Source organism: Bos mutus, chromosome 3 (assembly GCF_027580195.1).
Source record: "Bos mutus isolate GX-2022 chromosome 3, NWIPB_WYAK_1.1, whole genome shotgun sequence".
Taxonomy (NCBI): Eukaryota; Metazoa; Chordata; class Mammalia; order Artiodactyla; family Bovidae; genus Bos; species Bos mutus.
The window spans coordinates 92,697,502-92,712,415 of NC_091619.1; the positions used below are offsets into that span (position 1 = coordinate 92,697,502).

General features: G+C 35.4%; 1 protein-coding gene across 7 annotated transcripts in view; it reads left to right on the forward strand.

Annotated features, from left to right (window-relative positions):
• Positions 1-14,914, forward strand: part of EPS15 (epidermal growth factor receptor pathway substrate 15) — a 140,292-nt gene that overhangs the window by 26,246 nt on the left and 99,132 nt on the right. For 6 of the 7 annotated variants that reach the window (XM_070368074.1, XM_070368080.1, XM_070368073.1 and 3 more), the window contains exons 2-6: positions 4,512-4,553; positions 7,863-7,952; positions 8,994-9,041; positions 12,095-12,190; positions 13,815-13,880. In XM_070368074.1, coding sequence (XP_070224175.1) covers positions 4,512-4,553; positions 7,863-7,952; positions 8,994-9,041; positions 12,095-12,190; positions 13,815-13,880 — 342 coding nt within the window. The remainder of the gene's footprint in view (positions 1-4,511; positions 4,554-7,862; positions 7,953-8,993; positions 9,042-12,094; positions 12,191-13,814; positions 13,881-14,914) is intronic. The other variant, XM_070368075.1, reaches the window with a different exon arrangement.

Genomic DNA, 14,914 nt, shown 5'->3' on the forward strand with positions numbered 1-14,914 from the left:
ATTCAAAAAACTAAGATCATGGCATTCAGTCCCATCACTTCATGGCAAATAGTTGGGGAAACAATGGAAACAGTGACAGACTTTATTTTTGGGGGCTCCAAAATCACTGCAGGTGGTGACTGCAGCCATGAAATTAAAAGATGCTTGCTCCTTGGAAGAAAAGCTGTGACCAACCTAGACAGCATATTAAAAAGCAGAGACGTTACCTTGCAGACAAAGGTCAAAGCTATGGTTTTTTCAGTAGTCATGTATGGCTATGAGAGTTGGACCATAAAGAAAGCTGAGTTCTGAAGAATTGATGCTTTTGAACTGTGGTGTTGGAGAAGACTCTTGAGAGTCCCTTGGATTGCAAGGAGATCCAACCAGTCCACCCTAAAGGAAATCAGTTCTGAATATTCCTTGGAAGGACTGATGCTGAAGCTGAAACTCCAATACCTTTGCCACCTGATGTGAAGAACTGACTCAAGACCCTGATGCTGGGCAAGATTGAAGGCGGAAGGAGAAGGAGAGGACAGAGGATGAGATGGTTGGATGGTATCACCAACTTGATGGCCATGAATTTGAGCAAACTCTTGGAGTTGGTGATGGACAGGGAAGCCTGGCGTGCTGCAGTCCGTGGGGTCACAAAGAGTTGGACATGACTCAGTGTCTGAACTGAACTGACATTGATTATGAGAATATTTAGAAACAAAAACAGGATAGTTATTCTGGGTAATAGTTATATATTTTGCCAGCTTCTTAGACGTATCTGTCTCTAATATGTTGTTAGAAACAGATACATAATCATTATTCTACATGTTTCTTTAAATTTAGATGCTGTAAAATCGTACTCTCCTATTTCATTTCATTCCAGTACAGAATATAAATTTATATAGTTAAAAATAGGAAGACTTTTGATGGAACTTCTAGAATTCATTACTTTAATTAAATCTCATGTTCTGTTTGAACTCATTCAATTTGTTCGGTACTTAACATTGCTTTTGAGGGATGTTTCAGTGCCTTGGCAAATTTTCTTTCTAATAATTGGTATTTTCTAAAAGCTTCAATAGCTGAAGTTTTTTTTTTTTTTATCTTTTTTCATTGAACTTTAGTCTTTGATTAAGATTTCCCACTGATTTTGAACAATATGCAACCAATCATTAGAGGACTTGCCTTCAAAAAGATTCAGTAGTGAGACACTTAGGTTGGGTTTATAAAGTCAGTCTTTGAAAGATTCCAGCCTTTAAAATCTGATGACAGGTTGCAAGTAGGGAACACATATTTCCATGTTTAAGTATATTTTTGTTTTGTTTTCAATACCATTTTTATCCTTAAAATTTTAACTGTGGATATATGTAAACATTTGTAAGTTTTGGCATTTGCAGCTAACTCATTAATACTGATGCCACTAGAGTGCCATGATAAATAGAAGTAGCCTCCGAAGTTTTATCCAAATTATCTATCCATTTTCTAGAGAAATTTTAGTATGTAATTTTGTATTAAATGTATAATTTCTTCTCTTTAGCTCATTGTTCTTAAAAGGATTTATCGGGTGATAATAAAGATTGTCAAGCAACAAAATAAACAGTTCTAGAATTATACCATACAACAAATGACGAAACCACCTCGAGGTTTTAGACTGTCTCCTAACACATACTTCATTTGCACCTCATCTGTAGTTTCTTACTTACTTCGCTGGCTAGTGGCCTGGTGCATGTTGCAGGTCATTGCACATCTCACTGTACCGAATGTGTCAGCAGGAGCACCAGCATCAAATATTTCTTCTGCTGTCTCAAAAGGATGTAAAGAGTTAGCTGTCCATGGTTGCTTGTGTCTGAGGATACTTTTCACTGTCTTCTGTATGGTGTCCCTGGAAAGGTGTTATGTTTTATCTCTAAGAGTCAGGGGAAAGGTGGAATTATCACTGGTCCTTTTTATGATTTCATCGCTTGTTCAAGTGGTTAGAACACTTAGACACTGTTAGCTTGGCCAGAAAATAGATGAATACAGTAGAAGTGTTCTAAATTCATCTTGGTTTATTTTAATATAGTGATTAATGAAAAATACTTCATTCAAGGAAGTGAAAACTCTTAGACAGGTGGTAAACCACATGGGATGTTGAGACAAGAGATTGTACTGTCCTGAGCAAACCAGGGCATTTGAGAAACAGCTTGGTAATGTGAAAGAGTATGGAACTTAGAGTAGGACAGATCTGCATTTAAGTCCAGGCTCTGCCATTTAAAAGCTTGGACAAGTAACCTCTCTGAAACTTGGTGTGTTAGGGTTCTCAGAGAAACAGAACTAGTAGGACAGACACTCACACTGACCAGTTAATTTTAAAGAATTGATTCATGTCTTTGTGGAGGTTGGCAAGTCCTAAATCTGCAGGGCCTCTTGGAGACTGAGGGGAGAGTTGATGTTGCAGCTGAGTCTGAAGGTGATCTCAAGGCAGAATTACTTCTTCCTTTGGGGAGATCAGTCTTCTCTCTCAGGACTTTCAACTGCTTGGATGAGACCTCCCCACATTTCAGAGGATAATCTGCTTTATGGCTTTAAATGTTAATCACATCTAAAAAAAATACCTTTACAGTAACGTGTAGACTGGTATTTGACCAAACAATGGGGTACTCTTGCCTCACCAAATTGACAAGTAAAACTAACTTTCACACGTTTCTTTATTTACTTACTGGGAAGATAATATATGACTCACAAGGATTAAGTGTGGTAGTATTTATAAAGCACTTAGTATAATGTGTTCTCAGAATGGGCACTGAGTACATGTTGGTCTTAATCTAGTTTTGTGCCTAGTTTTTAAGACTGTAGGCCCAACTTTGATGCTTGAAGATCTTTTCCCCTGTTTATCTTTGTATTTCCTCTAAGCTTCTCTCCTGTCTCTTCATCTGCTTAATAAATCCTGTCAAATCTGTCTTAAAAACTTTTTCTTCAAATCAAGCCCTTCTTTTTTACCATTGCCAGTGTTAGGTCCTCTACAGGGCCATTACAATTTTGTCCTAAGTAACCTTCTGCATGCCATCCTACTTTCCCTCTTCACATACAAATAATCACTTAGTTAATTAGTGTTAACTAGTATTAGGCGCTTGAGCGTGTCCTCTTTTCCATCGTTATTTTCTTTACTTTTACCATGGGAGGTGAAGCCCTTCATCACTTGTCTTCTGTAACAGCGGTCCCTAACCTTTTTGGCAGCAGGGACCAGTTTCATGGAAGACAGTTTTTCCATGGACTGGGGAGTTGGGTGGAGGGGGACAGTTTCGGGATGATTCAAGTACATTGTATTTATTGTGAACTTTATTATTATTACATTGTGTTATATAATAAAGTAATAATACAACTCACCATAACGCTGAATTAGAAGTACCCTTGAGCTTGTTTTCCTGCTACTAGAGTGATTATAAATACAGATGAAATTTTGCCCCCTTGCCTCCCCCTCACCACCTACTGTGCATCCTAGGTTGTAATAGGCCAAGGACCAGAATGTGGTTGGGGACCCCTTATAATCTTATCTCTAATCCTTATCACCATTTAGAACTCCTTACTATTCTCAACAAATGTAACAGATTTCTGTTGATTGCATTTATCCCTTTGTGTAGAATCACCGTCTCCCCTGTTCCCCTATACCTCAGATTTCTGCACTGGTGTCACCCTCATGAAACCTTCCTGTATTTCCTTCCCAATTCCAGAACACTCTTAAACACATTCATGTACAAGTGAACCTGAGCCTTCAAACATTGATACTCCTCAGCTGCCTTTCAGATGAGATAATATATCTGTCCATCAGCTGACCAAGGAACCGTTTAGACTGTATTATGAATTGAATGGACTTCCCAGGTGGTGCAGTGGTAAAGAATCTGCCTGCCAGTACAAGAGACGTAGGTTCCATCCCTGGGTTGGGAAGATCCCCTGGAGGAGGAAATGGCAATCCACTCCAGTATTCTTGCCTGGAAAATTCCATGGACGGAGGAGCATGGCGGGTACAGTCCATGGAGTTGCAAAGACTTGGACATGACTGAGTGAGCCACACATACATGTGAATTGAACACCACTCCCTGCCTACAAGCACTTCAGATCTAATATTAATATTTTTTTGTTCATTAGTTTGTATATTCACTTGATTATTTTATTGAAGTGCTTTTTTGTGTTCATCAGTACTTTGGGGACTTGGGTAGAGGATGAACTCTTAAGGTTTTGGGCTTCTCAGTTGCTCTATAACCAAATCATTTCACCATAATTTGTTAAATGTTGAGTTTCTGAGTAAAATTTTACAAGAGGAAAAGAGTTCTGATATCAAAAACAGTTTTAAAATTCCTGTTTTGTTTCTTGTCTATCTAATTCTTGGTAATCTACATGGCTGCCTTTATTTACTCTCCCTTCTGCCCAAAATAAACAAAATTGAATTTTTTGAAATCATAGATATATTAATTGTATTTATCTTTATTTCATGTATCTGTTGAATGAATGTAATTATATTAATAAAAGTCATTGAATAGCATTTAATTTCTAATTATTTATTTCAGTTATCAAGTGGAAATCCTCTTTATGAAAAATACTATAGACAGGTAAGATGATTGTTTCTTAGAGAATATACTTTCAACTCCTGATTGTATTCAGCCTGCTGAATAAATTTGACATTTCTTGTTTTCATTTTCTTGTGCTTTAATCTCCTGCTTTGATTAATGTGTTTAACAAGTTTTCAGAAAATTAAGGAAAGATAATTAAGCCCAAACACTTGTCTTAAATATCTATCTTAAAAATCCATGTAGCATTAGATATATTCATCCAGATACAAACATCCGAATTAATTTATAAGTTATTTAGACATGACTTTTATGTTATTTTAAAGACGTTTTAAAGTTTAATTTTCATCAAGTTGAAGCCATAGCACTCATATAAATATAAAATGAACATGTATCAAAGATTTTTCTTCAACTCATTAATTATTGAGAGAACCACTGAGATGTAAAAATGGGAATATGAGTTACAGAGATTTATATTGTCCATCAGAGAAAATTAATTTCATTGGTATGGATAGGAATCATTTGCATTGCTATCAGTTTTATATAATTTAACCTCTACCCCTACAGAGTATAAAATAAATAGCTTAGTTCATAGAAGTCAAAGGTGCAAACCATAGATCAGATAATCTTCTGAAAGCATAGACAGTATTATTTGCCCATTTCCAAATATCAAATCATTTTTCTTTATAATTTCTTCACCTTCTGATCATGATTACTGAAAAGGCTGGTCTGATTATATTTGATCCTATTGTCTACATAATTGCAGTAAGTTTTAATGAACCACTATAGGTCTTCTTGTGTGACTTGCAAGCCTAAAGTTGTATACTTACTATTTAACAACTTATAAGGTCAGGTAATAAGTTTCTGCTTAAAGCCTTTGTTATATTCTTCTATTTTGAGACTAAGATCCAAACTTTAGAAATTCACTTCTTATTTCACATGCAGTGCATGTAAATTTGAGTGAATTTACCTCATCTTGGGATTTCCCATATCTGCTAAGGTTCCTGGCCTTCTGAGTAACCTTGCTTTAGTGCTTGAGACACTTGGGATCTTACAAACCATGTAGCAGGCTGGTCTTCTTGTGGGGGCCTGGTAGACTTTGGCTCTACGTAAAGTCAGTCCCTGATCCTTAATAGCGTCTTGTTCTATCTGAATGAAAGAGAGTCATTTCAAGTATGGCCTTCCTTTTGTACCATTGGTTTACTCAACTATATCCTGATAAAAAGGAGAACAAATTATTATTTAGCTTATAACTGTATGGCCATAAAAGATAAGGACATTCATTAAAGGTTTTTGATTTCTGAAGGGTCATTGCGAATCAGATACCATTGAAAAGTATTTAATTCAGATTACCAAAGCAGCACCTGCTAAATTGAGGGATAATTTACTAAGAAAGGGCTTTTCCACGTAACCATTAGAAAATAGAATAGTAAAAATAATACCAGCAGTATTGCACATAAAAAATCATAATTGAGTTTTCTATAACACTTCATTCAGCTCTGTGTAATTAATTTGTGTTCTCTTGCATCTTGGGTTAGGAGTTTGCTTTCATGAGATATATCTACTTCCAGTATGCAGAGTCCTGGAATTTTGACTTGGTCTATCAGTATAGTCTGAAAGTTGTCTAAGTGATTTCAGCCTAGAAGTCTTTACCCAAAAGTCTATGTTTTAAAGTGTTAATAGTTCAGAGTATGTGGTATTGTTCTTTCCATGAGGCTCTGAGACTCTTCCTTTGTTGAAGAGGTGCGCTGTAGCTTATGGCAGAGCCTTTAGGCAGACATAAACTGGCTGTAGATGACAAAGACTGAATGGCTATGTTTAATTATTATAGTAGCCAAAAGAATGGAAGATAGTAAAAATGTTTACTGGAAATGCATAAGTATTTTCTTCAGAGTTTGATCAGTGTTTCCCCTCAGTGCCTCTGTTTTTGGGCTATCTGGGGAGAGAGATGTTTCTTTTCTTCTCCAACCCTTGTCAGAGAGTAGGCAAAGAAAAGGAGTTGTGGAGAATTCTAGAGGCTGATTTCCTAACCTTTTTTGTTCTTTGTTACCCAAAATGTGGATTGGGCAATTCTTTCCTGTTTGCTGAGTGCCTGATTTATCCCATGTTCTAGCACTTGAAAGAAAGGATTTCTCTTTTGCTTCTTTGCCGGGTTTGGTCTGTCTGGAATGCTTTGTATATGTTTTAGTAAACTTAATCTTTTAACTAAAGTGGAAAAACAGCCAGCTCACAAATATCCTAGTATCATGTTACTCTTCCCATGACTTTTTAAATAGAACTTTAGGAAATCTCTACAGAAGTGAGAGTCGTTATTTATTTATTTTTTTTTAACTGTTTTTCTGTTCTTGGTGACCTCATTCTGTCTTAAAGGAAAGTCCCCATCAGTTAAAATGATGTGTTTCCCTTAATGTACTTTAGGAACTTAGCAGTTTTTTAAATGTTACTTAAAGTTTATAATAGAATCACTGCTAGTTTTAGTACTGATATTGCTTTGATTTTTTAAGAAAGTGTTGCAGTTTCTTAAGAGTAAGTATAAAAGCAGAAGTTAATTATTTAAAGATATTAAAAAAAAAACAACCACCAGATAACTGTGCAGCTATTCACATTTATCAGAAGACCTCTCCAGAAATTATTGCTCTTTTTCTATATTGCCATTCAAGTTTATTGGAATTTAAATGGCACCTATAGAAGACTTGGAATTAGAAGATATATGTTAATATTATGACTCCACTAATTTGTTCTACATCCTCTGAGCTTCAGGGTTTTTTTGTTCCCTGACCAGGCATTGAACCCAGGCCCCAGAAATGAAAGTGCCAAGTCCTAGCCACTGGTTCGCCAGGGAATTCCCCAAGCTACAGTTTTATCATTTGTGTAATGGACATGATAAAAAACACATTGTAGATGGACAGCGCTCTCTAGATGGTACTCTTCTCATATGGGTCTCCAATATTACATTATACCTGATGCGAATATTACACCTGATGCGAAGAACTGACTCGTTTGAAAAGACCCTGATGCTGGGAAAGACTGAAAGTGGAAGGAGAAGGGGACGACAGAGGATGAAATGGTTGGATGGCATCACTGACTCAATGGACATGAGTTTGAGTAAACTGTGGGGGTTGGTGATGGACAGGGAGGCCTGGCGTGCTGCAGTCCATGGGGTCTCAAAGAGTCAGACACAACTGAGTGACTGAACTGAACTGATCTGAATATTACATGGCCTTTGTTAGTGAGAGGATTCCTGCTCTCTTTTTGAAAAACTCACTTCTTAAATCATAGGGAGGAATGCAGGTAAATAATCATAATTTTGTCTTTATGTTTTTTGTCAGCTTATGGTTTATATTTTTTCAGGTTGATACGGGCAATACTGGAAGGGTATTGGCTTCTGATGCTGCTGTATTCCTAAAAAAATCAGGACTTCCAGACCTGGTACTTGGAAAGGTAGTATTTGTTCATTGTATCCATAACTAGATATAATGAATATTTATTAGTGTAGGTAAATTGGATAAAATTCAAAAGACATCTCGAGAAACTTAGAACTGAGTCATGAAAGCAGTTACAGTAATCCAATGGAGGGAATTTCTGGTGTAGTGATTTATCTTTTTGGAAAATATGGTGTTTTTCAGATTTTTAGAAAACAAATTACTTTTTAGTAGAATGAAATGAGGAAGTAATAGTACATTTGAGTGTTGTGGGGAGCAACAGTGCAGACTGGGAACCTTGCCACCCACTCAGAATTGGCTGTTTCCCTGCTTCCTCTATTAGAACTGTCTCTTAAATGTGTTGAATTTGTGGTAAATAGAGTAGGAGATGAGAGGCTTAGGAAAGAGCAGAAAGAGGTGGAAAGTCCCTCTCTTGGCTTGATGTCCTTATAAATCCTTATGTATGATATTGATATGTATTCAACCCTGAAAAATAATTGTTAATAATTTAATTATTCACAAATAAACATTAACTATTTCAGCTTACCCATAAGAAAGAATATCATCTTAATAAGGATCTAAAATCAAGGTAGCATATTCTAGTAGAAAGAGCACTGGACTTAGAATCTGGGTTAATAAAAAAGTCATTGGACTGAAAGTTAGAACCTGGGCTTCATTTCTTTCCCTGATGTCTTGGATGTTCATGAGTAAGTCACTTAACCTCATTGGACCTTAATATCTTTGTGTAGGGTTACACTAAGTGATGGAGAAGGAAATGGCAACCCACTCCAGTGTTCTTACCTGGAGAATCCCAGGGACAGGGGGGCCTGGTGGGCTTCCATCTATGGGGTCACACAGGGTCGGACACGACTGTAGTGACTTAGCAGCAGTAGCAGCAACACTAAGTGATCGTCAAAGTTTCTTTCTGCTTTTAATTCTACAACTCTTAAATCTGACTACCAAAGAGCATGAGGTTGTCAATTACATGAATTTTATTTATCTGTAAGATGATTTTTGTTTTAAATATAGATTGATACTTTTTTTTTCTTCTAAATTTCAGATCTGGGATTTAGCTGACACAGATGGGAAAGGTATCCTGAACAAACAAGTAAGAATCAGAGACTGACATGAACAATTTTTGAGTGATTCAGAATAAAAAATAGCCAGCCGTTTTTTTGTATTTTTAAACTAAAAATTCATTTTTGCAAAATTAGGGTTTTGCAAGGACAAGTGTTATAATAAGGAAAATACTTCCAATCACTAGACATTAAAGTACCTAATTCCCAAAGATTAGAGTTTGGTGACGTTCGTTCTCCTGGAGTGTCAGTTCGGGCTGTTACAACAAAATACCACAAACAGCAAAAATTTATTGCTCACAGTTCTGGAGGCTGGAAGTCTGAGATAAATTGCCAGCATGATTCTAGTGAGAACTTTCTTCTAGATTGCAGACTTTTTCTTTATCCTTACATGGCAGAATGTGCTAGTTATTTCTTTAAACCCTCTTTTGTAAGGCACTAGGCCCATTTATAAGGGCCCTATCCTAATGGTCTAAGTACTTCCCAGAGGCTCTGCCATTGTTTTGGGGAGTTTAGCTTTCAATATATGGATTTTAGGGGATACATTCAAATAATAACATGGGATTTATTTTTCTTAGTTATTCAGGGAGACTTTACTCTTTGTATCTTACTAAGTTTCTTATGTGTTCAGGGTTATAAATAAAAGTGGCTTTTATTATTTATGTGTTAAGATGGTATTGCCTTGTACGTTTGAAGGGAAGCTCTTGGCTAATCAAATCTAAGTGTGGTATATTTTGGTCTAGGTTTTATTGCTAACATATAAACCAAAAAATGGTTTACAGGCCAGAAGTCAGTCTTGGGCCAGAACTATGTGAAAGTGGTTGTGGGTATTAGACACCATTAGAGTACTTTAAAGTTTCACTTGTTGGAGATAGATTTCAGAGTTCTACAGGATTAAATTCAAAGCTTGATACTTGCTGATACATTGGCTGAGCACTACTACTCAAAGTTAATTCCCCCTATAGGGATAACTGAAGCTGACTGAGAAAAAGGATGGAAAAGTTAGATGAGGGGTCAGAATACCCAGTCTCTTATTTAAGATTCCAAGGCTAGATTGTAGTCCTCATTGGACCCCCTGGCCAGAAGAGCCGATTTGGTGCCTTGGAGACATTGGAAAACTAAATTCATGTGAGCATCCAGGGTGCTCTAGACTTAGTCAGCATATTATTTGTTGAGTACCTATTTTGAGCCAGGCTTTGGAGATACAGAAGTAAATGTGATGGAATGTGATCCCTGTCTTCAGGAACTTAACAGTAAAATAAATTCTTCATTGCTACTCCTAGTCTTTGGATGTTTAGTTTGAGTTGCCTTTGTTATATCCAGGTGGCGGGATTTATGGATCTGCAGTTAAACTTTGATGTTTGCATTGAAGGAATAGATTTTTGAATTAACATATGAAATTAAGGACATAAACCAATACTTACTGAGTTTCTATGAGCCAAAAATAATAGTGCTTTCTTCCTATAGTGTGGTTTTAAATTTTGTTCCTTACAGTACATTGTAAGGAATTAGCTCCCCTTTTAAAGAGGTGTTTGTTTTTTTTTTTTTAAACTTGCCTAAGGCCTTATAGGGCTTCCCTGGTGGCTCAGCTGGTAAAGAAGCCGCCTGCAATGCGGGAGACCTGGGTTCGATCCCTGGGTCGGGAAGATCCCGTGGAGAAGGGAATGACTACCCACTCCAGTATTCTGGCCTGGAGAATTCCATGGACTGTATAGTCCATGGAGTCACAAAGTCGGACACTACTGAGCGACTTTCATTTCATTTCAAGGCCTCGTAACAAGTAGTAGAACTAGAATTCAGTGCAGTATCATTTCACTTCAGAGCCCATCCATATTATCTGGGATGTGGACTTGATTATCTAAGAGAATTGAATCTCATGCAGAATGACAAGAGTAAAAGGGTTATTTAGAGTTCAGCATTTCAAGGATGGGAAGAGACAAGGCTCCAACAGAAGATACTTGGAAGGTCAGAGAGGAACTTGGACAGCTTTATGAAGCTGTGCTGGTAGAGGAGAGCTTCAGGAAGGATCATACTGTCCAGGCTGCCAAAAGAACAAGTAGGTTGAGGTTTTTTTCTTTTTTTTTTTGAGAGTCTATTGTATTTTGTAGCTATGAATTTGTGACAGTTGTTTCTCTGGCTAATGGTGGGAGTTGAAGTCAAATGGCATAGAAGCTTGTGTGGTGAATGAAAAGAGAAGGGGAGATCTTGAAATAGCATTTTTTCAAGATATTTATTAGTGAAGATAAAGTACTGTATGAACAGGCAACCTGCAAGTTTCTATGAGTAGGTTATGAATTGAGTAAGGAAGTTGTAGGTGAGAACAGGAGATTTGAGAATCAGCAGCTGTATCTAGAGTATTGATAAATTGTAAGTAATCATGACTGGAGTAAAAAGTTTTTGTTATGCCTATTCTGAGACTTGATTTTAACTGAGAACAGCTGAAAACAAGTTGCTTCAGTGTCTTCCCACTTACTAATTAAATTTTGAACTAAGGCTTCAAATGCCAAAAATCCAAGGACTTTTGGGAGAGATTTGTAAGTGTTTTGAAGTCAAGCAGTTATATAATTGTTTCAGATGTTGCATAGTTATTCTTTGTAGCTTTTCTGGAATAACAGTGACTGAATCATTTGAATGATTGTTCTAGTGTCAAAATTTATAATCTTAAATCCAGATATGACTTTTGATAACCTTTTATTTATTTTCTTCTAGGTGTTATTTTCTTCTAGACTTTTTTCTAAGATTCTTTTTCTTAAGTGATAAAATTCGTTTCTTACCATCATTAAATATTCTTTGAAACATGATTATTAATCTTGGTATATTTCCCATATCATGTATATCAGTTTATTTTCTCATTTATATTAATATTTTTTGCTATTTATTATATCAGGAATATCTTTGTACATAGAGCTCTTCTTGTATTTAGAGCAAGTGTTTTTTAAAGCAAGTGTGCTATTATATTCACTGAGACATAAAAATTTTGGAGTAGTTGTGAATTGTTTTATATTTTCAGATGTGTAGATAGATGGATGGATGGATGAATGGGTAGATGGATAATGCTCTTAACAGTCATACTTTTCTTTCTCAGGAATTCTTTGTTGCTTTGCGTCTTGTGGCATGTGCCCAGAATGGATTGGAGGTTTCACTAAGTAGTTTGAACCTGGCTGTTCCTCCACCAAGATTTGTAAGAAATGCTTTTAAATTTAAATTGTATTTTAAAAACTGATACCACGTGATTAGAAAGTAGTATTTCCTTGCTTCTGTTTACTTTTATTTATTTAGCTTCCTATTGATATGCTTTTAGCTTGTTTCCAGTCTTTTATTATTTAAAAATTGCTGCAATAAATAGAAACCTTGAATCTGTCACTTTGCATGTGCAGAAATATATGCATAAATTCTCAGATGTGGAATTGGTGTTTCAAAGTTTGTGCATTGTAATTTTCACTTATAATAACTTGTCTTCCATAGTGGTTGTTTTAGTTCATAGTCCCACCAGCAGTTGGTTGAGTGTACTTTTTCCAGCTTACTGTTGTCAAACTTTTGTTTCTTGTAAATTTGGTAGGTGACCAGTGGAATGTAAGTGTAGTCTTAATTTATCCTTTTGGTTTTATGAAGTGAAGTTGAGTAGTTTTTCTCATGCTTATGAGCCATTTACATTGTCTTTATGTGAAATGTCTGTTAATAACTTCTGCCTATTTTTCTTTGGTTCTTGGTCTTATTGAATTCAAGAGGCTTTTCGTATATTAGGAAAACAGTTGTTTGTCTAGATGAATTGCAAATATTTTTTCCCATTTTGCTATTTGTCTTTTGACTTTGTGGTAATTTGTTTTCCCATAAAGAAGATATTGTATTTAATGTAAATGAATTATTTGAATTTAAGGTTTTTATGGTTTCTTTGTTCACATTGACATTAATCCTGATGTAAGGTGTGTATGGATTCAAATTTATATTTCTTCAAGATGACTACCATGTTTATTGAATAATCAGTCTTTTCCATACTGATTTAAATGCCACCTCAATCATGACATTCTCATATGTATTTATTTTTTCTGGGTTTTTCTGTTTATATCCATTGATCTGTTTATCTGTATGTTGATCTCACATTGTTTCAGTGATCATATTTGATAATTTATATCTGATAGGGCTAGTCCTCCCCACCTTACTGCTTTTTTCACAAGTTTCATAGCTCTTCTTGTTTTTAAAATTCAGTATTTTAAAAGTATTTGGTCTAAGTATTATGAATTTAACTTCAGTTTTGAGAATTTCTATACTTCTGAGTTTAATTGTGGAGTCAGGGGGTTAATTTAGGGATTTGTTGCCTAACTATATACTATTAGTAAACATTTTCAAATATAGCCATCTCTACAAGCAAATAAACATAATAACTTGGACATGCTATTGGTAGGTTCCTGTCCTTGTGACTTAGAAATCTTAAGTTGTGCTTGTCCCTGTGTGCTTTCCTTAAATATTGTGGGGAAAAGTCATCAGTTAACAGGGCCATAAATATTTTTGTTACATTCAGATAACCATATCTTCATTTTATTTTGATTTCAGGTGTAATAGGATTTATTCTATAAGACTTAACATGTTTTAGTTAGTGCTCCACAGTCATTTATGCAGCTAACACAGCTAATTCAGTTTTTGTTTCATTTGTACTTCAGTGAAAGCCTGAGTTAATGTTAAATAGTATCCTTTGTGTATTGAGATCCAGCATTTTGTCTGAGTGTTTAAATCCAAACACGATTTCCTCGTCATTTTTTATTGAAATGAGGATTTCAGCCCTTCGTGTGCTATATTTTCCTTTTTAGCATGATACCAGTAGTCCTTTGCTAATCAGTGGAACCTCTGCAGCTGAGCTCCCATGGGCTGTAAAAGTAAGTAAACTTTTTGACTATTCTTTTACCACACTTTGCTTCTTACATACATAATCCTCTCCCCCTTCTTTCAAAATGTATTGCAGGGTGCTTTAGACTTTCATTTTGTACTGTGGAGGAAATGCTGGTACCAGAAATTCCTTGAGTCATGTTATTCTCTCTCAGTCATTTTTTGACTGTATTGGCTTAATCTCCTTTCTTTTGTAGTGTAAACTAAAAATGGTGATGTCATAATCTGGTATTAACTAAGATATTTGATGAATACGTAGTTTACCCCATTGGTATTATTTCTTATTTGAAAAGTTCTGCCTAACTAAATATTCTCTTTATGACTTTAAAACAATTCTTTAAGAAATGTTTTTCTGAAATGGGTATTTTGCCTTATAGTTATTTAGAAACACTGAAATGGTTATAGCTATCTTACCAGGTTTTAAAAATTGTAATTTTAAAATAGAATATAGCAGATAAAATAATCTGTAATAAATGTATAGCTTTGTCAGAAAACCATTTTGGTTTGTATGCCTTGTGTGCTAGTCTGTAAGGATCTGGTCTTGACTTGGCAAATCATAAATGATAGTTTTTATGTTATACAGATAATTTACAGGGATTTTAGGTATTAGTTTTTATGTTATATAGATAATTTACAGGGATTTTAGGAAATACCTTATTATTGATAGGAAAAAGATATCTTGCTTTGGAAAAAATGAGGGAAATGATGTTTATTTCTTTGGCAAGGATTTCTTTTTTAAAAAAAATTGAGTTTGAAATGTAATTAATGCCAAGTTTAGAAAGTCATAGAATGTCACTAACAGCTGTTGGTTCTTGCAGAAGTTATTGCTTTGCTTTGGGTCTGTTTGAGAGGGTTAGACTAGATGCTCTTCTCAAAGTCCTTCGATCCCTGAAATCTTCTGATTTTAAAATCCCTGATTTTAACTTAACAATAGAAAAGGTAAAGATGACGGTTCAGTTACAAAAGGAATGGAGAGAATTCTAACCTTTTGAGTGAAATAACTTTTAAATTACTATTTACTACA